Source organism: Ylistrum balloti, unplaced genomic scaffold (genome assembly GCF_031769215.1).
Source record: "Ylistrum balloti isolate Yb309-2 unplaced genomic scaffold, AGI_CSIRO_Ybal_v1 Utg369868, whole genome shotgun sequence".
Lineage (NCBI taxonomy): Eukaryota > Metazoa > Mollusca > Bivalvia > Pectinida > Pectinidae > Ylistrum > Ylistrum balloti.
Window position 1 is genome coordinate 842,213 of NW_026782012.1, and position 25,017 is coordinate 867,229.

The window sequence follows — 25,017 nt, forward strand, 5'->3', positions numbered from 1 at the left end:
CAAATGTCCACATTCATAATTCAATATTCCATGCCAATCCTTCATCTCCGTAGTGATCTCCTAAGTCTACAGGTTAAAACAGTTATCTCCCAAAAGGCCAATTGTCTCCAGAAGAGCACATCACTTTCATGATTTTCTTTTGTCCATATCACTTTAACAGACTCAGAATCTATAAATAGTTATTATTTTGAAGATTTTATTGTGAATCAAAAATGAAAGCTAGCTTATACTTTGTAAACAGCAATTGAGCATGATAGTTTCTGCCCCAAAAAGACATTACAGATTGTTTATCCCTGAACAATAGGCCAGACGGTTAGTCAAAGTGAGCCACCTAATAACAAAGACAAAAAATTAAATTATTTACATTACTTATAAAGGTGAGCAGTAACTATGGCAACAGATCTTGCTGTTAGTAAACACAACATATTTACATGACAGGGATTTTATTATTTATGGTCCATCGCCTATGGCAACAGGAAAATATCTAGTCGTTAGTCAACACTGAACTAAACAACATCGTTTTGCAATGTGATGGACGTGTTTTGGTGTCAAATTAGGACAACCAAGATGAGTGCATTCTGTAACATAAGATGGCAGGGAATTCCTTGTCAGACTATGAAGCAGGAGATCAGTGATGGGCATCATGCTTAAAAAAAAGGCAAGCTTAAACTGTGATAGCCTTACTGTCTCCCGGCGTCATGGGAACAACATCCTCGTCTTCCTCAAATGACGTGGCTTCGTAAAGAATTTACAGCAGTTCTTATAGAGGGTCAAACAAGACAATACTTACCTTTTCAAAATTCTCAAATTTTTTTTTACAAAAGTTTAAAATACTTTATCACATATCATGTCATATTAATTACTTATAATAAAGTTTCATTTATAAGATAAACATTTATCTTAAAGTTTACTATTTTTTTTTCATAGCACATCATTAACTAAATCGGATACATTTTTTTTTTTGTAACAGACATGATATATAGAATGTATGCCTAAGAGAATACCTGTGTAACATTTTTTCAGAAAAAAATATAAGATAAAGATTCAAATGGCAAGACCAGTGAATGTATGACATTTCAGCAACTAGCATAGTAACTTCACTGTATGACTTTCATCAAACAAGCTAAAGTGTGTGTACACTAATTTCTCTGGTCATGCTATACAAACTTAAAAAATAATGACTCTGATTTCAGACTATGAAAAAAAAATGAATGAAAAATAAATCAATAAACAATGGAGATAATCCAATCTTTAAAGGAACTTACAATCACAAGTAAAAATATTGATTCTAATTAGTATGATTCTAGTAAAGACTATAATGATCATGTCTTTCATAGCTTCATATCTAAACGATGAAATCAGATTTGATATCATTCTGATCAAAAGCTTGTGCAGTAGAAATGTTTCCAGCTGTTGTGCATGAAGCATGTGCATTGCATTGCTGAAGGATTCCTACATATAACCTATCTTTAACCACTTCCTCACTAGGTAATATATCTATTACATTGAGAATATATTACAAGTTGAAAATAAAACATTAAGATGTGAAATGCCAGACTGAATTTAACGATTTCTGAATCAGTTAATTTTTATACATAATAATTATACTACTGACATGATTTCTTTATTCAAACTTTCTTTCCATTTAAAGAATACTGATATTTTATTATAATAAGTAAAAAAAGCATTCTGGCAGAATATCATATTATAAAGTCATATTGATTAGGTGTAATTAGCTTAAAGGCTGATGATATCTGTGTGATTGATTTTGTGAGCTTAAGCCAAGTGGGGTAGACATTTATCTAGCAAAATCTACATATACAAGATCTATAATTAGATGTGTGTAGCAAGGATATAGCATGAGTGTGTACGACACTGCCTATTCTTTCATATGTAGGGACTTTATAAGACCAGCACTGAGGAAAACGACACAACTAGGACATTCACTCACTTGTAAATGTCATGTAACATCTTAATCATTAATGGATGATTTCATTTCAGATCTATGATATAATTTGTGATTTAGAATGATGAATATTTTGATATGGTATATTTAAGCAATATTTCTTAAAAGCAATGAATGGATGATGGATGGATGATAATATGATAATTCATTAATATTCAACATTTTCAATGTATGAAATCAACATTTCTATTATTTTGTGTATATATATTTCCGGTTACAAATCATAACACTAAAATCTCCACCACTTAGCAATAGACCTTTCTTTTTAAAAGCTTCTCTCTATTGTTTCTTTGGTCTTAAGAGAAACACAAGATGTCTGAATACTACCTAATTGTAATCTGTCGTTGTGTAATTCTGTTATCTATTTCTGCCTAGAATAATTCAATCAATAACAGCTTTTGTCTCGAGTGCAGTTTTACGACTAATTCAACTAATATCAATATTTTTTTTATTAAGCTATTTTATTGGTAACACATTGTCCCTCAATTTTACAGAACAAAGATTTTACTTCAGCACAAAATCAATTTCACTAATTTATTTTAATGATATTGACTAGTTATCAATCACATTTAAATTCTTTCAATTTATTAATGTGAAATTGATTGCTTACCACAATTCTACTGATTCAATTCAATGAAATTGATTGGCTGTTCATTGCACTTATTTTACTGACACTGATTGGCTGTTCATTGCACTTATTTTACTGACACTGATTGGCTGTTCATTGCACTTATTTAACTGACACTGATTGGCTGTTCATTGCACTTATTTAACTGACACTGATTGGCTGTTCATTGCACTTATTTTACTGACACTGATTGGCTGTTCATTGCACTTATTTAACTGACACTGATTGGCTGTTCATTGCACTTATTTAACTGACACTGATTGGCTGTTCATTGTACTTATTTTACTGACACTGATTGGCTGTTCATTGTACTTATTTTACTGACACTGATTGGCTGTTCATTGCACTTATTTTACTGACTTTGATTGGCTGTTCATTGCACTTATTTTACTGACTTTGATTGGCTGTTCATTGCACTTATTTTACTGACTTTGATTGGCTGTTCACTGCACTTATCGTTTTTTTTTTTTTTGTGTGTGTCAGCGAGTTTTTCTTGCAATCTAATACACATGCATTTTTCAATCAATTTTATTCTAAATAAAAGTTTAAAGAGCATGAACTATATATAGTTTATCTAAACTACTAAAGAGTTTGATTGGCTGAAAACTCCACATGACCCTTTGGATATAGTTATCAATTTCTCTCCATTACTTATAACAATGATCTACTTATACTGTTTCCTAACCAAGATCATTACTACCATCATGTGTAATGGATCAACTCAATCAAACCTCCCTAAACATCACATTTCACAAAAAAAAATCATTCAAATAAAAATCAAATTTTTTCAACATCTATTAAAGCACTTCATGCAAGTCTGAAGATCCATTCTACTAAATACCTCTATTGACATGTCTAACTATTCTGATACGCGCAAAAAAAAAATCCTTTAAGGTCAAAGTTCAAGGTGGTGAATTTTAGTATTATGACCGTACCAAACGTACTGTTTCCCAGCATGGTTCCTCGGAAGATTTTGTCATCTACAACGTCCGTCCAGAAGATGTAGTTCCCCTCGTAATAGAAATCAAGGGCAATGGTGTTTTTGAGTCCGGAGACGAGGGAGGCATAAGTATAGTTTGTCAGCTCAACCTGTCGCATCTGGTACTGGTTAGAGAAGATGATGTAGACAGGCTCTCCACCTGTAATGTCATAAGTAAGTCATACATGAAGAAGTAAACTAGGTCATACTGCCGAAAATATAATCATATAAGGTTGAAAAGGTCATACACAAGGATACATACCAGGTCGTTTATGTAAAAGGTCATACATCAGGTCATATCTGGGGTCATATAAAGGTTATACACAAGGACACAGACTAGGTCATTTATGTAAAAGGTCATACATCAGGTCATATCTGGGGTCATATAAAGGTCATACACAAGAATACAGACTAGGTCATTTATGTAAAAGGTTATGAATCAGGTCATATCTGGGGTCATATAAAGGTCATACACAAGAATACAGACTAGGTCATTTATGTAAAAGGTTATGCATCAGGTCATATCTGGGGTCATATAAAGGTCATTCACAAGGATACAGACTAGGTCATTTATGTAAAAGGTCATACATCAGGTCATATCTGGGGTCATATAAAGGTCATACACAAGGATACATACTAGGTCATTTATGTAAAAGGTTATGCATCAGGTCATATCTGGGGTCATATAAAGGTCATACACAAGGAAACAGACTAAGTCATTTATGTAAAAGGTTATACATCAGGTCATATCTGGGGTCATATAAAGGTCATACGCAAGGATACCTACCAGGTCATTTATGTAAAAGGTCATACATCAGGTCATATCTGGGGTCATATAAAGGTCATACACAAGGATACAGACTAGGTCATTTATGTAAAAGGTTATGCATCAGGTCATATCTGGGGTCATATAAAGGTCATACATAAGGATACATACCAGGTCATTTATGTAAAAGGTTATACATCAGGTCATATCTGGGGTCATATAAAGGTCATACACAAGGAAACAGACTAAGTCATTTATGTAAAAGGTTATGCATCAGGTCATATCTGGGGTCATATAAAGGTCATACACAAGGAAACAGACTAAGTCATTTATGTAAAAGGTTATGCATCAGGTCATATCTGGGGTCATATAAAGGTCATACACAAGGAAACAGACTAAGTCATTTATGTAAAAGGTTATACATCAGGTCATATCTGGGGTCATATACAGGTCATACACAAGGACACAGACTAGGTCATTTATGTAAAAGGTTATACATCAGGTCATATCTGGGGTCATATAAAGGTCATACACAAGGACACAAACTAGGTCATTTATGTAAAAGGTTATACATCAGGTCATATCTGGGGTCATATAATGGTCATACACAAGGACACATGATATATACTTGGTCATTTATGTAAAAGGTTATACATCATAATATTTATAGACATAAATACTTCTAATCTACATTCACAATAGAATTATTCAATTATTTTTAAAGTCATCTTCTTCAAGGTCAAGGTCATATGATATAATTTACAAGGTCATAAAGTGTTACCTAGAAGATATAGCTGACTAACCTGTAGAAGGGCCTACATTACTTACCTGTGGGTTTACACGAATAGCCATCCGACTTGATCTGGTAGCCAGGGAGACAGGAACAATTGTGTTTGTTTAGAGGTATTGGAGTACAGACCTGGCTGCAAACACCCCAGACATCACAGCTTTCTGTTAAAGATATCAAATTGAATCAATTTTGTCCTTCAAATCATTTTCGTACAATTCTGTTATCCTGTAATAAGTCTCAGAGACTAAATTCAAAATCAAAGGACGGGCTTATTAGAGAAAATAAGCCAAAGGCGCCTATACACACAACCCCTGATTCAAATTTAGTTAATGGGCTTATTATAGAACAATGATCTAACCAATTTGTTAGTGATTCCTATAAACATCCATAGATTATGGTGGGCTTATTACCAGACAAGGGGTTATTGCTAGATAACAGTATGTATACTTACTATCAATATTCCAAAAGAGAAAAAGATTTAGATAGTGTCTTCCACACTGTATGAAAATAAACAATAATGATCCAAAGGAGAAAAATTAATTGATGATTCCAGTTAATGTTTTGAAAATTCTGGTTCATTAGAGGTCCATTTTAATATGGTGATTGTCTGACTTCACAACAACAGGTTTCCAAGATTTATTCTGTATAGTAATACATACTACAATTCTCCTCGTCTGAACGATCGGCACAGTCATGTACACCGTTACAGATCTTCTCAAATGGCAGACAAGTCTCATTGTTCTTACACATGAACCGTGGAGCACTACAGGTCTCAGCTACAAAAGAGAAATTTAAATAATTCCAAAATATTTTTAAACCATCAGTTAATATTTGATCCAATCAAATTACTCAAATTACACACAGGGACTTGTGTAACTGCAACAATAAACAGCAAGGACTGGGAATATCGTTATAACAGAAATGAACAGCAGGGACTGGGAATATCGTTATAACAGAAATGAACAGCAGGGACTGGGAATATCGTTATAACAGAAATGAACAGCAGGGACTGGGAATATCGTTATAACAGCAGGGACTGGGAATATCGTTATAACAGCAGGGACTGGGAATATCGTTATAACAGCAGGGACTGGGAATATCGTTATAACAGAAATGAACAGCAGGGACTGGGAATATCGTTATAACAGAAATAAACAGTAGGGACTGGGAATATCGTTATAACAGAAATGAACAGCAGGGACTGGGAATATCGTTATAACAGAAATAAACAGCAGGGACTGGGAATATCGTTATAACAGAAATAAACAGCAGGGACTGGGAATATCGTTATAACAGAAATGAACAGCAGGGACTGGGAATATCGTTATAACAGAAATGAACAGCAGGGACTGGGAATATCGTTATAACAGCAGGGACTGGGAATATCGTTATAACAGCAGGGACTGGGAATATCATTATAACAGAAATGAACAGCAGGGGCTGGGAATATCGTTATAACAGAAATGAACAGCAGGGACTGGGAATATCGTTATAACAGAAATAAACAGTAGGGACTGGGAATATCGTTATAACAGAAATGAACAGCAGGGACTGGGAATATCGTTATAACAGAAAAAAACAGCAGGGACTGGGAATATCGTTATAACAGAAATAAACAGCAGGGACTGGGAATATCGTTATAACAGAAATGAACAGCAGGGACTGGGAATATCGTTATAACAGAAATAAACAGCAGGGACTGGGAATATCGTTATAACAGAAATGAACAGTAGGGACTGGGAATATCGTTATAACAGAAATGAACAGCAGGGACTGGGAATATCGTTATAACAGAAATAAACAGTAGGGACTAGAAATTTCCTCGTTGGGGCTTGAACTAGGGACCCATGGGTTTCTAGCTGGACACTCTCCCGCTTAACCAATGGGAAGTGTCCACTAGTAAAGTGACATAGCCCCAGGATCATGAAGTGATTTTATTCCACTAGTTAAAGTGTCTTTACATTTGACTAGTGTCATGAAATGAGATGTCACATGTGACTGGCTATGCAAAAATTTCTGTTCAAGATTTTTGCTCCTGGACTCCTGGACTTGTACACTCAACTTCTACACAGGAAATGATGACAGCAGTAGGATCATTCCTATGTACATCCTGTCTCAGTGCTACAGTAAATACTTGTTGACTACACCAGGCATACTTACTGCAGTTCTTCTCATCAGATTTATCTTCACAGTCGTACTCATTATCACATCTCCAGCTGGACGGGATACAACGCTTCTCGCCACTGGTTACTCCACAATCAAACTGCTGTAAGGAGTGTTTACACTGGTGGTATGTAGCATCTGCAAAACAACCAGGTATACTTGTTTATACTGTATATCAACAAGATCAAACCTTTCTATCATTAATATATAGTAAAATCTGTCTGTAAAGGCAACTCCAGGAAGCAGATAAACAAGACTTTATATGCAGGTAGGTTTATATACAAAGTCAATTTATATCTTCAGTTAATATTTGTTCTTAAACAAGTGACCTTTACAGACAAATGGCTTTATACAGGGGTATAAATTCTATGAATTGTATTGCAATGGGAACAAGAATAGTGTTTATAGTTTTATAGAAGTGGCCTTTATAGACAGGCATTTGTTATATACATGTGGCCTTTATAGACAAGTATTTGTTTTATAGAAGTGGCCTTTATAAACAGGTGTTTGTTTTATATAAATGCCCTTTATAGACAGGTATTTGTTACATAGACATGACTTTTCTAGACAGTTTTTTAATGAAGAGGTGGCCTTCATTGGCAGGTGTTTGTTATGTAGTGGTTGTCTTAATAGAAATATTTAAGATAAAGTGGCCTTTACTGACAGGTTTAATTGTACCTTCTGATTATGATAAACCAGGAAATATCTAAGTTAGGATGTCCTTTTAGGGTGAACTTACTGTGACAAGAAATTTAGTTAATAGGATTTAATAAAGGGAGATAACTGTTAAAATTTTACAGATATATATATAATAACATACTTGGGCCAATGGAACACTCCACAGTCTCGTCTGTCTTATCTAGACAATCACTCTTGCCATCACATCGACCTGTCCCTGGGATACACTGACCGTTCAAACATCGAAACTGACTGGGTTCGCAAGCCACTGCAAATACAAGTCAAAATCACCTTATATCATTCTCGAGCTCCGTTGTTATCAAAAAAAGTGACTTTGAAGATGACCATTTGAATGCTTAATACTACTTGTGTCCAAATAGCGTTTATAGGCATTTTTCTAGGGAAAACTTCGCTAAATCTAGGTATGAAAATTAACTTTCTATTTCAATATGTCATTTAACTGCATAATAAAAATATGATTATCATGTGATATGGCATCCTTCGTAGAACATAGTCAACATATGAAGCTATTTCTTTCCAATGTTTTAGAATGGGAAATGAGAGGAAAATACCATTTCATATTTCAGGGTTAAGGATAGGATATTTCACCCTTGAGGTCACAAAATATGGAAAAACCCTCAGGTTTTACGACATTCTGTGAGTGACCCTTCGTGTAGAATTTTCCTATCCTACAACCCATGAAAGTGTCTTGTAGAACTGCCATGTGTACTAGTGCAAACTAAGACAATCACAGAATACCAGTCCCACAAAATATCAAGTATTGTATAACCCTTATTATAAGTTTACAAGAAATTCAATCAAGCAAAACTATGACATGATTCCTCCGACAGCAAAATTCCTATTGTGCCACTGTCTGGGCCAACACGAGAGATCAAAATAATTTGGAAAGACATATATCACAATTGTTCTAAAACAAATAAATCTTTAAAAATTCCAGTTTATCAATATCTTTGTAGTGAGCTATGCATACCGCAGTGCATCTCGTCTGACCCATCTGGACAATCAGAGACATTATTACACAACAGATTCATATGCAGACAGGAGCCGTTGGAACAGCGGAACTGATCAAACTCACACGCAGCCGGAACAGCATCAATACATCCAAGCTACAACAAATTCAATTTTGTATCAAAACAATTTATCCTGTCAGATTTTAGTAACAATTTTTTTCTTTATAAAAATCTATATTTCTATTATAGGGCTTTAATAATCGACCAATCAGAATGGTGCTTTTTATTTGCTGCAACTTTTAATTCAAAAGCATTATCTTTTGTCCGGTAGAAACTACATTATTTCGTATAGTTACATGTAATATGTCTGCCTTTTTGTCCCCGATCCTATTTCATATTTAGCAGAGTACATCTGGTATAGATGGGTATACATCTATTACAGTTATGCCTACCTCATCAGAGTTATCATCACACTGTGCATAGCCATCACACTGAAACTCTCGTGGCACACACGTCCCATCTTTACAGCGAAACTCCTCCACAGAGCATGTCCTCTGACCTAAACCATAAGTTGATATCTAAATACATAGCTGTCACATTATTTAATGAATATACTTATGTAGTATATTTTGTATATGAATCATCATTGCTTATGTATGACCTAATTACAATCAGGATTAGATAATGAGGTCACATACCCACAAATTACACCATGATCTCAAAATAGGGACCATAGACATAAAGCAAAATGACTTCAAGACAAGACTGATGTAACAGAGGTTATTTCAATGCCTCTACTAGGAATCGAACCCAGGACCCCTGGCTTACTAGTCTGATGCTCAACCAATCCAGCTAAAGAGAAATTCTCTCTAACCAAGTGGTATATTGCAGCTAATATTTTACCAAGGTTACACTGAGATAAAAAAAAAAGCTTTTTCGCGATATAAATCAAAATGATTGTTCATGCGGTAGAATACCAAAGATATCTATCTCAAGTTTGGATGTATTTTATGAATGATTTTTGAAACATCTCACAAATTTTTCATTAAAGCTCACCAGAGGCACCCTTAAATGTTTTAGAATTAACTGTTTCATCAATCATATTATGAAATGGAAATGGAAATTGATTATAATATTCACTACACAAACGATATTGTATATTTCTGAAACATTGCAGTGAGTATGTTTACAATGTCAAACTAGTCTCGCTTGTAACGTAATCTCTATAAAGGAAAACAAAATATGTAAGAGTACACTTACTCATTTAATCTCTGAATGCAATTTTAATATCACCTTTTATCATAAAACCAAGAATGGTCAGAACAAAATTCCTGGTACAAGACCTGAAACATTCTGGTTTTGGTGATCTTACGGTGTTGTACTCATTTCAGAATCCATTTGATGAACTTACCACAAAACTTTTCATCAGCCATGTCCATTTTTGGGTCTTGTGAATGGCTGCAATCATCATCCCCATCACACCACCATGTCTCAGGAACACAGCTCCCTTTTGGACACCTCATGTAGCCGCTCAAGCATGGTGTGGCTGCAACAACATACATTTAAAATCTGTGTAAATCAATTCAATGAAACTTTTACCAAGAAAATCGAAGCATGTCCAATTGACATGAATGCTCCATTAGCAACTAATGAGAATTTTGTTTATCAACTTTGTTTAGAATGATTTATTTATGACTTGTGAAATAAAATTGATACCTAGTGTCTGTAGAACCTATATTGGTAAAGAATATGAAATTTGTCCTTTTTTTTCAATCAAATTCCCATCGGTTGTACATAAGAACCTATGATATGAGTATTGTCAGATAACAGATGTCATCCGTAAGTCATACCCTTTCTAATGCTTTTTAATATTCTTCAGTCTGAAAATTAATTATTCTATAGCATATACTACATATATTTACATATACTTACAAATATTACATTCAACTGGCCAGCTACACATAACGCCATGACAGTCTGGTTCACTCGGACAGGTTGCATTCACTGTATTATAAACATCAATTTGTAATCAAATACATACATTTCCTGATTTTTTGTAGCTATCAAATTTTTGTCAACATGAAAACCAAATCTTTACCCAGAAATCTTACAATCAATGTTCTCATATACACACAGACCACAATATTTTTTGTCACTCAACCATTTTTCTTGGACAATGATTATGTTTGGTCACATGACTATAATTCTCTGACAATGATTGGTTGTTTTTATCACATGACCATATTTCCTGAACAGAGACTGGTTGTTTTATATGAATCTCACCTATACACCTGTTGTTGTCATCCATGTCATAGCCTGCGGCACACAGGCACTTGGCAGTTGGCGTTGTTCCATTCATGAGTACTACACACAGGTGTTCACAGGTATCAGGTGTACACGGTGAGGGTACAGAATCTACAAAGAAACATTATCATGGAGGTTTGATACCATAAATAATATGTTTAACAAATACAACTTTTACATGCATGCAATAACTACAAATTTTGACACAAAGTTGGTGACAACAACCACAAGACTTGACCTTATGCTTATTAATTTGAACCATCATTTCTTTGATGAAAATTTACTAAATAAACATATGCAAAAAGAACATTGATGCAATAAATTTGTTTTCATGAAATTTTTTCTTGTGAATTTTAAATTTTCAAATTTATTTCTGAAAATGAGAAAAAGATTGGAATAATTAAATTTCAATTCCATATCAATTCCCAATTGGAGTTGTGACAGCTGGCTAACAAATGACATCATGTGAACTACTGTCACTGATAACAGGTTGTTTACCTTGCAAGTCTGGTTGGCGTATACGATGATAGACGTGTACTTGGGTTGGGTTATCAAGGTCACGAGTGAGGAGGTGTGCCCCGAGACTGTAGTTGTACCGATGGATGGCCCACAGTGACTCCGGCAATTGACTAGACATGTAGATTGTGTTTTGTAGGATTGAAATTCCCAAACCTTTAATTACATTCCCATAAGTCTGAAAAGTCAGTAAAACATTTTTATTGTTCAAGAGTATCATGTTAATATATGTGACATAATTTTGATTTAGAACACACCTCTTTATCACTGTGAACCCATACCCCAAGTATAAAGTTCCCAGTGACAATTAGTGTAGAGGAACCTGGACAAAAAAAAACAAGAGGATGGACAGAATGGAGGACGGAAACACAATGCAAAACTAAAATCCCACCTGCTGGTTCCCAGTGGGGGACCTATATTAACCATTAGAATTACAGCTATACCACTTTATTACACTACATGTCGTATGACAATGGGAGCTGAAATTGACACTACTGGATGGATGGTAAAATTATTGATAAAGTTCGTCATGCAATTTCAGTGATAAAACAGACACCACGGAAGGAAGGGGAAGAAGGAAGTAAATAAAATGTATTTAAATAACTTATCTTGTACCTTAAAGTTCCTAATTTCTTTGCTGACAGTTATAACATTAATCCAATGAGGAGTGAGAGAACCATTTAAGCTGATCACAGACCATTAACAGACAACATTAAAAAAGGCGGAGTTCCACTCTGATTAAGCAGTCTAGCATTGACCTACCGTGGGACGCAGGCGACTGAACACTATCCACACATTCTGGCCATCATAGTCCATACGCTTGATAACTTTGAGTTTAGTGTCTGTCCAATAGAGGTGTCGGTTAGGAAAGTCAAGGGTCATATCATGGGGGCGCTCCATGTCTGCCTTGCTGCCTTGATGAATCACTAATGCGTCAGAGCCGTCCATCTGAGCGCGGACGATGAATAACTTGGTCAGGATAAACAGGTACCTGTATAAACACATCGCAGTCACATTATACAGAAGTTTGTCTCTATAAAGTTACAGAAAAGACAATATTAGCCAGGTAGAGTTATTCCCCTTTGAACAGAAATTTTTCTAATCTTAATAAATTTTATGGATTGTTCACTGAGTAACAAATCAAAATTCTTCGACAATTCTTCATGAACTCTCATTATTTCCAGCAATTTGGTTTTGCATTTCTGAGCTGTAAAAGAAAACACTTGTCTAACAGAATGGAATTCCTGAAATCTGAGAACCCATTATTCCCTCAGTTACTCTATAGGGTACAATGTTGACTCCAGAAAAAAAATACAACTTTTAGGCTGTAAATTGGTGCTGTCGACATTACTTGAGATTAATGTTCATTTTGATGAATAAGGACTGAAAAAATTTGATATAAAAACAGTTGATGAAATTTTTATATGCCAAGAATTTCTTTTGACATTACAAACAGGCACAATTTTGATGTATACATAGACAAGAATGAATTGTGAGTACAGGAGGATGGATAGAAATCAGGATAATGTTGCAAATAATTTGCTTAAACAATGTGTATGAAACTGCATATTTGTATAAAGGAAGCAACATGCCTGACGAATCTAAATGAATACTCAATATATGATTATGTTACAGACTGATTCAACCAAAAATTCAGCTATACAGTTTTTTCTTTAAGAACGATTCTGACAAACAAGATTTAAAGTAAAAATGTGGGTCTAAGTTAAATAGATTTTGGCAATTTTTGCTTCTGAGATAATATCTGGAAACATAAGTGTTGACAAATGCTGTGATCATTGGAGGGCACTTGTTTTCCTGAAGTGAGACCCTAATTAACATGTACTTAAAATAGATATCTCCATATATCTGGTATATACTTGTCTACTTGTTTGTTTGCTGGGCAATAAAACAGAAATGACTTCAAGGCAGGGTCTCTTTGCTGCAGCTAGTGGCTAACTCACTTACCACCATGCTGAAGTACCCACCCCATATTACCTAGGAATAATTTGAGAAAACAGTTGGCTTAAAGTATCCTGCCCTAGCATCAAACAGCCTTCAATGGTCCAGACCAAAAAAGCATAGAATGGTCCAGATCAAAACAGCAAAGAATGGTCCAGAGAAAAACAGCTTAGAATGGTCTCAACCAAGAAAGCCTTTGATGGTCCAGACCAAATCAGCCTTGAATGATCTGCACCAAAACAATTTAGAATGGTCTGGACCAAAACAGCCAAGAATAATCAGGACCATGTATGGTCCAGACCAAATCAGCCTTGAATGGTCTGCACCAAAACAGTTTAGAATGGTTTGGACCAAATCAGCCTTGAACGGTCAGGACCAAAACAGCCTAGAATGGTCCTTGATCTGAGCTTCCTGAGAAACGACCCCTAATAGAACTACAGACCTAGGACATTAACAGAAGTAGTAACAGTGTAATACTCTACTGACCGTTAGCTACTGCATCCCCATATGTACATACCGTAGAAAACATGTAGAAAATGTGGGTAAAAGGGACATAGAAGAAATATTGTTTTTCTCAATTTTCATATTTTTGCAGTTTTATTGAAAGCTTGATTCAAAAATGATGTATTGATTCAAATAATATATTAAAACATTTCTTCCAAAGTAGACATTTCCACCTTACCCAGCAGTTGGATCCACACGAATACTGTATATCTCCTGGTCTGGGAGCTCGAGCACCATTCGACAGTTACCCATTGTCTGGTTACAGAGTACGATCCGTTCTTTTAGACGATCTGCCACGTACCAGTTCTCAGTAATCCAGTCAAAAGCAATCTGCACCACATCTGAAACAAATACATTTGTTAGTAGTTAACATGTGTGTCCTAGTTATTTACAATCATCACAACAAAAAACATACTGTATAATCTCATATTATTGAGGAGCTCAAATTTTGTTTTTTTTTTCAAAAAAAAAAAAAAAATTGTAGGTAGTTTATTTAGAGAATATATAGTTCTCACAACATGTATGTCAAATAAAAATTCAAGTCAAAATTTGAAAGTTATGATTCAAAATAAAGCGAAAAAAAAATTTCCTTTGAGTTAAGAGTTGCTATGACAACAAAAATGTTGTGCTTATCAACTGGTACACCTTAAGGTAGATAGATGCTTTAATTGCATTCAATGTCTAGTAACACATTAAAAACTAGTGGCCCATAGGGCCTGTATCACTCACCAGGCTAGGCCCAATGGAGCAGAAAGGAAAACATGGAGCAAATAGATATGTTGTAAGTTGTGTGCTTGGATATTTCAAAATCCTTAACCTTTAATTTTGATGAAGCAATTTCAGTCAAGCAAAGCCAGGTGAGCAAAACAGGCCCTATGAACCTCTCCTTACCTTTTTCTTTCCTTTCTTTGTTTTTCTTTGCTCATGTAAATTTTTTATCATTCCAAAAAAAACTGTTGTTTTCTCATTTTCATGTTTTTCATTATTTTGTTTTTTCTATATTTTGAAAATATAGAATGGTTTTTAAATCAATGAGTTGACTAACAATAACAACAGATCTCACAGCTCTTTCTTGGATTCTACTATATCATAAAACATATACTTACTATCAAAGGCTACATCAGACTTTACGGTCCAAGTTTGGGCTGTGTTGGTAAGATTTAGGCACTCCATCACAGAAACCTTCTGATCCAGTCTGTACGACAACTACAACAAAACATTACAACATTTACAGAGCTTTTCTGGGATATCTTATTGTGCAAAAAAGTTATTCTTCATCACACACAGAGTTCTTAAATATCAATAAGTCAATTCAACACAATAAGTTCCTAAAAATTCACAAAGTTCCTTAAACACAAATATTTTTTTAATGTAAAATTTTTAAAAATCATAATCCCGATAGGAATATTATTTGATTATTACCCAGCATGCAAACTGCTTTCTGTGGTTGAAGTCTAAAGTGGAGATGGCTTGACCTGCAGCTACTACTGGAGGTTTGAGGGACGACCCATTCAGGGCCAGTTGCTGGAATCGCATGAAGTCTGCCACTAGAAGTGTTGGCTCAGAATTGGGAGGTACTAGTGATGAAATGAAAAAAAATAGGAAAAACAATTAAGCTAATTAAGGTATGTAAAACTGCTCTTGAGGAACTGTGCTAAATAATCATTATATTGTTGTACTCGTTATGCTGTAAGTCTTGTGCTGAAATATGACAACCCTAATTGCAGTGTCTATTTTCTGTTTATTCAGTAATCACTGTTGATGAGTGAATTAATCATAGTGCTAATTTGCCGAAAAACAAAAATGATAATAAGATTAAGTTAGAGTACGTTTACATTGACCTCTGAGTTACTGCCGATTTGACCTAGGGCCATCTTCTTTTCCTACCTGACTTTGACACAATATACCCTAAAATAGATGCTATCCGTACCATTGGTAGCGATGCAGTCTCTCCCCTCGAGAAGATCGTATCCCTGTGAGCATCCACAGGAAAAAGAACCATCTTTAGAGCGGCACTGTTGATCACAAAACTGCGGGTAGCTACATGGGTCAATGTTTACACATGTCGTGTCTTTAGGTTGTTTACCGTCTGGACAATAGCACTCTGGACCATGTGGGGTGTTCTGGCAGGCAAACGAACAATTCTTGGTATCACAGTCAGCAATAGTATCTGTAAAATAGAAATTGGACAAATTCTGAAAATGAGCATGTCAAAATCTACTAGCCTCTACTAAAGGATTTATTTTTTTCCGATGATTTTTGCCATTTATCAATATTACTGTAAAATTATTAATTTTTGTGGGAGGTTTATTTTCATTGATATATTGGTTAGTCTTAATCCATAAATTCATATAACCTACAAACTATATTTATCTACGATATCACGAAATAGTAATTTTTTGAAAAACCACGAAATTTATGAGATGATACAGTAGTTTAAATCAAACATGATGTATTTTTCAGGGAAATATAGAGTAAAAAGCACTTTTCTTTATATTACTTTCCGGGAATCTTATCTTTATCACTTTGCTCTGTATTGTGACATTTACATAAATGATCATTTTATCATATTTTGTAAAAAAAAAAAAAAAGCATCTTTATGTTGTGATCCTATGAAAATCTACGAAAAAGTACTGAATATAATTATAATTAATTGAAAGAACAGTATGTAACCACGGTAACATTGACATGGTGTTGGCCGTACCTGAACATCCATCCTCGTCCCCATGTGCTTTACAGTCTCGATTTGTATCACAGAATTTGTATATTGGAATACAGACTTCTTCTGTCGGACATCTTTTAAAATTTGGCAGACAGGGCAGCAGACTTTCTGGAGGTATTTCAGCTGTAAACATCAAACATTGAGACTTAATGGTATAAACCTCTAAGTTACCCTGGTAACATAAAATACCATGTAAACACTAAGATACAAAAGGGTTAAATACCCTAGTAACACAGATACCTGTTTAATGTAGAGATAACCCAGAGTCATTGAGACAATGTAGCTCAGACAACCTGGTGACAATTAAATACCCTAGTAACATAGATACCTGTTTAATGTAGAGATAACCCAGGGTCACTGAGACATTGTAGCTCAGACACACTGGTGACAATTAAATAGCCAAGAAACAATATACTTAGACACCTCTGTAACAATCTAGTAACATTTGATACCTCTGTAATACTCAAATACCCTAGTAACATTTGATACCTCTGTAATACTGAGATACCCTAGTAACATTTGATACCTCTGTAATACTCAAATACCCTAGTAACATTTGATACCTCTGTAATACTGAGATACCCTAGTAACATTTGATACCTCTGTAATACTGAAATACCCTAGTAATATTTGATACCTCTGTAATACTCAAATACCCTAGTAACATTTGATACCTCTGTAATACTCGGATACCCTAGTAACATTTGATACCCCTGTAATACTCAAATACCCTAGTAACATTTGATACCTCTGTAATACTCAAAACACTCTAGTAACATTTGATGTCTCTGTAATACTGAGATACCCTAGTAACACCAGATACCCTAGTAACATCTGATACCTCTGTAATACAGAGATACCCTAGTAATACTCAGAAACCCTAGTAACATTTGATAAACTCTGTAATACTCCAATACCTAGTAACATTTTATATCTCTGTAATACTCAGATAACAGTAACAGTGAGAATTTCACCAGAGAAACACATATCTTAAATTAGTTTCTATAAAGTGAAGTCAAATTTAAGTTGGTCAGGAAGCCAACAAATGCTGAACAAGTACAAAGATTTAGTAAAGATGGACAGAATTCTAGCTTTTAATTATAACCTGAGATAAATCTGACTCCTCAAAGTATAGAGAGTCTCATTGATTTTCTAATGTATACAAGGACTCTAAAATAGACCTCATTAAGGCTTCAGTGTTCTTTAGAGGAAGATTTAACCATACATCACATAGAGTTTCAATTAGAGATTTTTACCTTAGTTTTACTGAATAGTTTCACATTGTATGTAAACATTTCAATCTGAATACGCGTGAGGAGATAATGGACCTGTAGGTATGGATAAGAGTTCACTGTACTACAAGAACAATACTTGCAGGTGCACTCTGTGCCATCAGAACGAGAGTCTAGCTCCATGTATTTATGAGATATTACCTAATAGCCAAGATAACACTATATTATTGATATACACAGGAGATAAGGGTTGATAGGAATAACATTTAAGAAGCTGACAGGTGGACAAATTGAAAGTTAGATATAATAGGCAAATTGTTGTGTACATGGAAAGTGTCTGACACAAGATAATCAGGTGCCTGAAATTTAGGGTGTAACATTGATGAAGATTGTGTCTCTAAAAGTAAAAAGATTTGTCAGCTTAACACGAAACAATACCAAAACATAGGTATAAACCAATAATCTCCTTCCCTCATTGTTGTACAATGTATCAAGTATTGTCAGCTTAACTATTTAACTGTTTAACAATAAATTTTCCTATATATATAATATTAAAATATAAACCAACAATATTCCATTTTTCTAAACTAAACAAACTCCTGACATTTGGTAACAAGTACAGTGTTGTTGCCACTGGACTTATTAGAAAGATCAAAATGGAAAGGTACACAAAGTCATTAAAATATGTAGGTACAAAAAGTCATTAATATATGTAGGTACAATAAGTCATTAATATATGTAGGTACAAAAAGTCATTAATACATGTAGGTACAAAAAGTCATTAATATATGTAGGTACAATAAGTCATTAATATATGTAGGTACAATAAGTCATTAATATATGTAGGTACAATAAGTCATTAATATATGTAGGTACAAAAAGTCATTAAAATATGTAGGTACAATAAGTCATTAATATATGTAGGTACAAAAAGTCATTAATATATGTAGGTACAATAAATCATTAATATATGTATCCACCTTTTCTTACCATGTCTGTCTTGGACAGAGTGTCCCACTTATCTTACCATGTCTGTCTTGGACAGAGTGTCCCACTTATCTTACCATGTCTGTCTTGGACAGAGTGTCCCACTTATCTTACTATGCCTGTTCTGTACAGAGTGTTCCACTTATCTTACCATGTCTGTCTTGGACAGAGTGTCCCACTTATCGTACCATGTCTGTCTTGGACATAATGTCCCACTTATCCTACCATGTTTGTCTTGGACAGAGTGTCCCACTTATCTTACTATGCCTGTTCTTGACAGAGTGTCCCACTTATCTTACTATGCCTGTTCTGGACAGAGTGTCCCACTTATCTTACCATGTCTGTCTTGGACAGAGTGTCCCACTTATCTTACCGTGTCAGTCTTGGACAGAGTGTCCCACTTTTCCTACCATGTCTGTCTTGGACAGAGTGTCCCACTTATCGTACCATGTCTGTCTTGGACAGAGTGTCCCACTTTTCCTACCATGTCTGTCTTGGACAGAGTGTCCCACTTATCGTACCATGTCTGTCTTGGACAGAATGTCCCACTTATCCTACCATGTTTGTCTTGGACAGAGTGTCCCACTTATCCTACCATGTCTGTCTTGGACAGAATGTCCCACTTATCCTACCATGTTTGTCTTGGACAGAGTGTCCCACTTTTCCTACCATGTCTGTCTTGGACAGAGTGTCCCACTTATCGTACCATGTCTGTCTTGGACAGAATGTCCCACTTATCCTACCATGTTTGTCTTGGACAGAGTGTCCCACTTATCCTACCATGTCTGTCTTGGACAGAATGTCCCACTTATCTTACCATGTCAGTCTTGGACAGAGTGTCCCACTTATCTTACTATGCCTGTTCTGGACAGAGTGTCCCACTTATCTTACCATGTCTGTCTTGGACAGAGTGTCCCACTTATCTTACCATGTCAGTCTTGGACAGAGTGTCCCACTTATCTTACCGTGTCAGTCTTGGACAGAGTGTCCCACTTTTCCTACCATGTCTGTCTTGGACAGAGTGTCCCACTTATCGTACCATGTCTGTCTTGGACAGAGTGTCCCACTTTTCCTACCATGTTTGTCTTGGACAGAGTGTCCCACTTATCTTACTATGCCTGTTCTGGACAGAGTGTCCCACTTATCTTACCATGTCTGTCTTGGACAGAGTGTCCCACTTATCTTACCATGTCAGTCTTGGACAGAGTGTCCCACTTTTCCTACCATGTCTGTCTTGGACAGAGTGTCCCACTTATCTTACCATGTCAGTCTTGGACAGAGTGTCCCACTTATCTTACCATGTCTGTCTTGGACAGAGTGTCCCACTTATCTTACTATGCCTGTTCTGGACAGAGTGTCCCACTTATCTTACTATGCCTGTTCTGTACAGAGTGTCCCACTTATCTTACTATGCCTGTTCTGGACAGAGTGTCCCACTTATCTTACTATGCCTGTTCTGGACAGAGTGTCCCACTTATCTTACTATGCCTGTTCTGGACAGAGTGTCCCACTTATCTTACTATGCCTGTTCTAGACAGATTGTCCCACTTATCTTACCATGTCAATCTTGGACAGAGCGTCCCAATTATCTTACAATGTCTGTCTTGGACAGAGTGTCCCACTTATCTTACCATGTCAGTCTTGGACAGAGTGTCCCACTTATCTTACTATGCCTGTTCTGGACAGAGTGTCCCACTTATCTTACTATGCCTGTTCTTGACAGAGTGTCCCACTTATCTTACTATGCCTGTCTTGGACAGAGTGTCCCACTTATCTTACCATGTCTGTCTTGGACAGAGTGTCCCACTTATCTTACCATGTCTGTCTTGGACAGAGTGTCCCACTTATCTTACTATGCCTATCCTGGACACCTGATTAGTCACATAGCTTGACACTTATTTACATAATGTATTGTTACTTTTGTGTATTACAGACTGGTGTAGAGGATCTTATATGATCATGTACTGGTAATAAACTTAACTGCATTAAAGGCATCCCATCAACCATATCAGGTTATTTCCACTCAATAGAAATTTAGGGGATTCTATATAAAAATGGATTATATTACAATCATGATAAACAGTTACTAGTTAATTGTTTTGGGTCTGATTAACAAGCTAACATAATTTAAAAGTTTAATTGTTATAATATTTTTTCAAATCAACCTGAAAAAAAAAAAGATGAAAATACCCACAACCATAATGTGTTTTCGTCTTGTGACAGTGATAATGTAAATATCATGTATTATCAGGTGCATGGTGAACCTTTTGTAAAAATGATAAGGAATTTCACAGGAGACAATGACGGACAGACATACAACACTGTGAGGATGTCGTCCTTTAATAGCGGACATTCCAGAAAAACAAGGTGAAGGTCACAAATCCATTTTTTCAAGGTCGTAAATTCATATTTTCAAGTCATAAATTCATTGTGACACAGAAATTAACTAAGCATGTCTAAAGAGTATTCACAATCATGCTAAAGAACTACCCACTGTTCCATGCAAAAAAAATGTCAGGGAAAAATTCAACAGTAATCATATATATGTGGAATATAAAGAAAAGTTACCAGTGAGTAATTAGTTATAAAAATACATCAGATTTTTTCAAAAGAGTACATGTTTTTAAGGTTTTGATTCATATAGTTTTTTATATAAAAAAAGTCCAATTTGACTCATTTCAATTCATTTAAATTTTATCATTGGTAATACTTGTATCCACACAATTATAAAACATCCCAATATATTTGAGAATATTTCATATCGTGTAGTGTTTTTCTGTTGAATCATGCAGATTAAAAGACGCAGAACAAAACAAGCATGCAACTAATTTCTATCCATTACTGCATGCCCCAGGGGGAGAAGCTGTAAGTCCCAGGGGCCAGGGAACCCTTGGCCAAGGAATGTACTTACAAAACCATCCGTTTGTTATGTCATAGTTGTGAGGGTCAAGGTCATTTAGGCGAGGGTGAAATTCATCGTAAGGACCTAGGATTAACACGTACAAGCAAAAGCAAAGCACACAAAGATTAATAAAAAGATGAGACGAGTATGTAAGGAGAATACATCAAGGTTTAAATTATAATATATTGTTAAAGAATATTTCTGTTAGCTGTAAAATAATACTAGGGATACAGATAGGAGAGAAGGCTGCACTTACAATATATTGTTATGAATATTTCTATTAGCTGTTAAATAATACTAGAGATAGAGATAGGAGAATACATCAAGATTCATGTTATAATATATTGTTATATAATATTTCTATTAGTTGGAAATAAGTCAACAGGGTTCATATTTAGGTAGGATATATATAATTATAAAACAGTTATATCTTTTTTAAATAACAGGGAGATATAAATGGAGACATAAAACCATTAGATAATGATATATTATATCTTATAATAAGAAGTTTCACAAGTAAATGAGATAAAAAATGAACTCTAATTCTTCACCGAAGGACAACAGGTCTGTGGGAGAGCTTATTTTAACATCCTCTATTACAACCTTAAGCCTTTATCTGTAAATACAAATTATTACCAAAATTCTTGAAATTTTAGACGGGAGTCCACAAAGCTGATAAAATCAACATAATCAAATAATGTTTTGTTAAAAAAAATTAAAACCTAATCCACACCTTTGATAAGAGCACACTATGCCTCCATGATGGAAGCTATCCTACTTCTGTCTAATGCTTGTATTTGGTGCATGTACATCATAACTGAGATTAGATTGAATTAACTGACAGAATTTGTACATCAATAATTCAGTTATCTCTTGAATCACTCCATATTTTGTATCTCCCTTTAAGTGATTTCATTTTCCAGTTTACAAGGAAGTCTTTCATTCCGAATCTTTTATTCTATTCTACAATAATATGATTTGTGACATATGAAATGCAAATCTTACAGAAAAGCATCTGAATCACTTGACAGAGCCTCTTCCACTAAAACATTCTACAAGTCTAATGACTTTTATTTGATTTCAATATACTCCAAGAAAACCACTTAAACAAATTGCCTGCAGTTCTCAGCTATTTATTTTAGGATGTTTCCTAATTTTTGTCCAATAGAAAACCTGATTTACGGAGTAAAATCTTCAGCATGCTTTAACATATAACAACAAGTTCCCTTACAAGATAAAAAATTGAAAATTATGAATATCAGCATTGAACTACATTTAAATGGCATTCATGGGCATTATGAATGCCAATTTGATAAAGTCAAATTCAAAATGAATCCTTAAAGCATTGAATTTAACCTTATCCTGTTGGCAATCATGTGTCAATGAATGCCAACTGAAAGCATTTCAATGCTAACATTACCTGTCTAAACTGAATCTCTATCCACAATGTATTTGGTATTAAATTAAATTCCGACATTTCTAATCTTAACTGATCATGTTTTGTTAACCAATAATACTCTTTCGAGACCCTGTATAATCAAAACTTTTTCTTATTTTCTATTTAATTTTAACCTTGCTGAATAACAATCCAAACCCTTTCTTATCATATAACCATCCGACCCTTTCCTTACATTTCTATATTCAAACCCTGCCTTATCATATAATGATCCACATCTTTCCTTATATTCCTAATGTCCAAACATTGCATTAATCAGGCAAATGCTGTTAAATCCATAGATTAAATTTTCACATCCTTACTGAAATATTTAAAATAGATAAGATATATTTTCTAAGGGAAAGTATTATAATGTCAACATCTTAATTTTTGATTTTCATATTTTATTTCTTTATTTCATTCCATCCTTGAAAAACATGAAGAAAAATACGACAATAACAGACTTTACAGAATCTAATGACTTCCTTGCCTGTTTACACATCCAGTAAAAATCACTGGGAAGGTTAATAGAATCTATTTGTTTAAGTTTGTGTTTGTATATCAATAAAATCACATCCGCTGGTCTTATGTTGCTGAGGGCAAGCATTCATTGTGACCAATACTTTTGGAAAAATCACCCAAACGAGAGTAACAGAAAAAGGAAAATCCTGCACACACAAGCACTTCATATTCTGATAATGTACGTGCTTTAAGCTTCGTAAAACAATTCTATTAAATCTATGTGAAATCTAACCAACCAAGACTACATATGACTATTCTAAAATTTCCAAGTCCCAAAACAACAAAATATCATAAAAAGAGTCCAAAACCTGTTTTGTGTTTTAAGAACATTTGTAAGAGAGAATGTCAGGTACCAATTTGGTTTTGATTTTAATCATCACCAATTTTATAAAATCCAGCCAAAAATTCATTTTTTTATTCAAAACTAGTTTTTAAACAAATTTAAATTAAGAAAATAAAACCAACTTTACTTAAGTGTTTCACAAAGAAATCTGAAGAAAATTCATTAAAAAAAAGATTAAGATATACAAGAGGCCTAGAGGGCATGTATCGCTCACCTGGATCTTTATGGCCAACAGTACTATATCTGTGCATATGTTCCACGTTTAACACATTTGACCCCTGTGACCTTGAAGATTGGTCAAGGTCATTTCTTTTAGCAAACTTTGTATGACACCATAAGAGGAACATAATAGCCTAAGATAATGATTCTAGGACTTCTGGTATTTGGGGAGAAGTCGTTTAAAGGTTTTATAACATTTGACCTCTGTGATCTTGAATATGGGTCAAGGTCATTTCTTTTCGCAAACTTTGTAGGGATTTATCAAAGGAACCTTCCAGCCATACATAATGATTCTAGGCCTCCCAGTATTTTGGAAGATGTCGCTTAAAGTTTTTAGCACATTTGACCTGTGTGACCTTGAATATCGATCAAGGTCATTTCTTTTTGCAAAATTTGTTTGGCTTCATCAAAGAAACCTTCCAGCCAAATAT

The 25,017-nt window shown here is 34.7% G+C and overlaps 1 protein-coding gene across 1 annotated transcript in view; it reads right to left on the minus strand.

Moving 5' to 3' along the window:
- The window catches only part of LOC132545961 (low-density lipoprotein receptor-related protein 1-like), a 171,573-nt gene that overhangs the window by 70,223 nt on the left and 76,333 nt on the right, over nt 1-25,017 (minus strand). Inside the window, exons 4-20 of the mRNA XM_060209643.1 lie at nt 16,929-17,069; nt 16,155-16,394; nt 15,647-15,801; nt 15,331-15,430; nt 14,403-14,565; nt 12,524-12,752; nt 11,744-11,939; nt 11,225-11,356; nt 10,874-10,945; nt 10,353-10,487; nt 9,394-9,500; nt 8,962-9,097; nt 8,113-8,238; nt 7,290-7,430; nt 5,789-5,905; nt 5,168-5,290; nt 3,539-3,727 (exon numbers count right to left, since the gene is read on the minus strand). Of these exons, the coding sequence (XP_060065626.1) occupies nt 3,539-3,727; nt 5,168-5,290; nt 5,789-5,905; nt 7,290-7,430; nt 8,113-8,238; nt 8,962-9,097; nt 9,394-9,500; nt 10,353-10,487; nt 10,874-10,945; nt 11,225-11,356; nt 11,744-11,939; nt 12,524-12,752; nt 14,403-14,565; nt 15,331-15,430; nt 15,647-15,801; nt 16,155-16,394; nt 16,929-17,069 (2,502 nt within the window). The remainder of the gene's footprint in view (nt 1-3,538; nt 3,728-5,167; nt 5,291-5,788; nt 5,906-7,289; nt 7,431-8,112; nt 8,239-8,961; nt 9,098-9,393; nt 9,501-10,352; nt 10,488-10,873; nt 10,946-11,224; nt 11,357-11,743; nt 11,940-12,523; nt 12,753-14,402; nt 14,566-15,330; nt 15,431-15,646; nt 15,802-16,154; nt 16,395-16,928; nt 17,070-25,017) is intronic.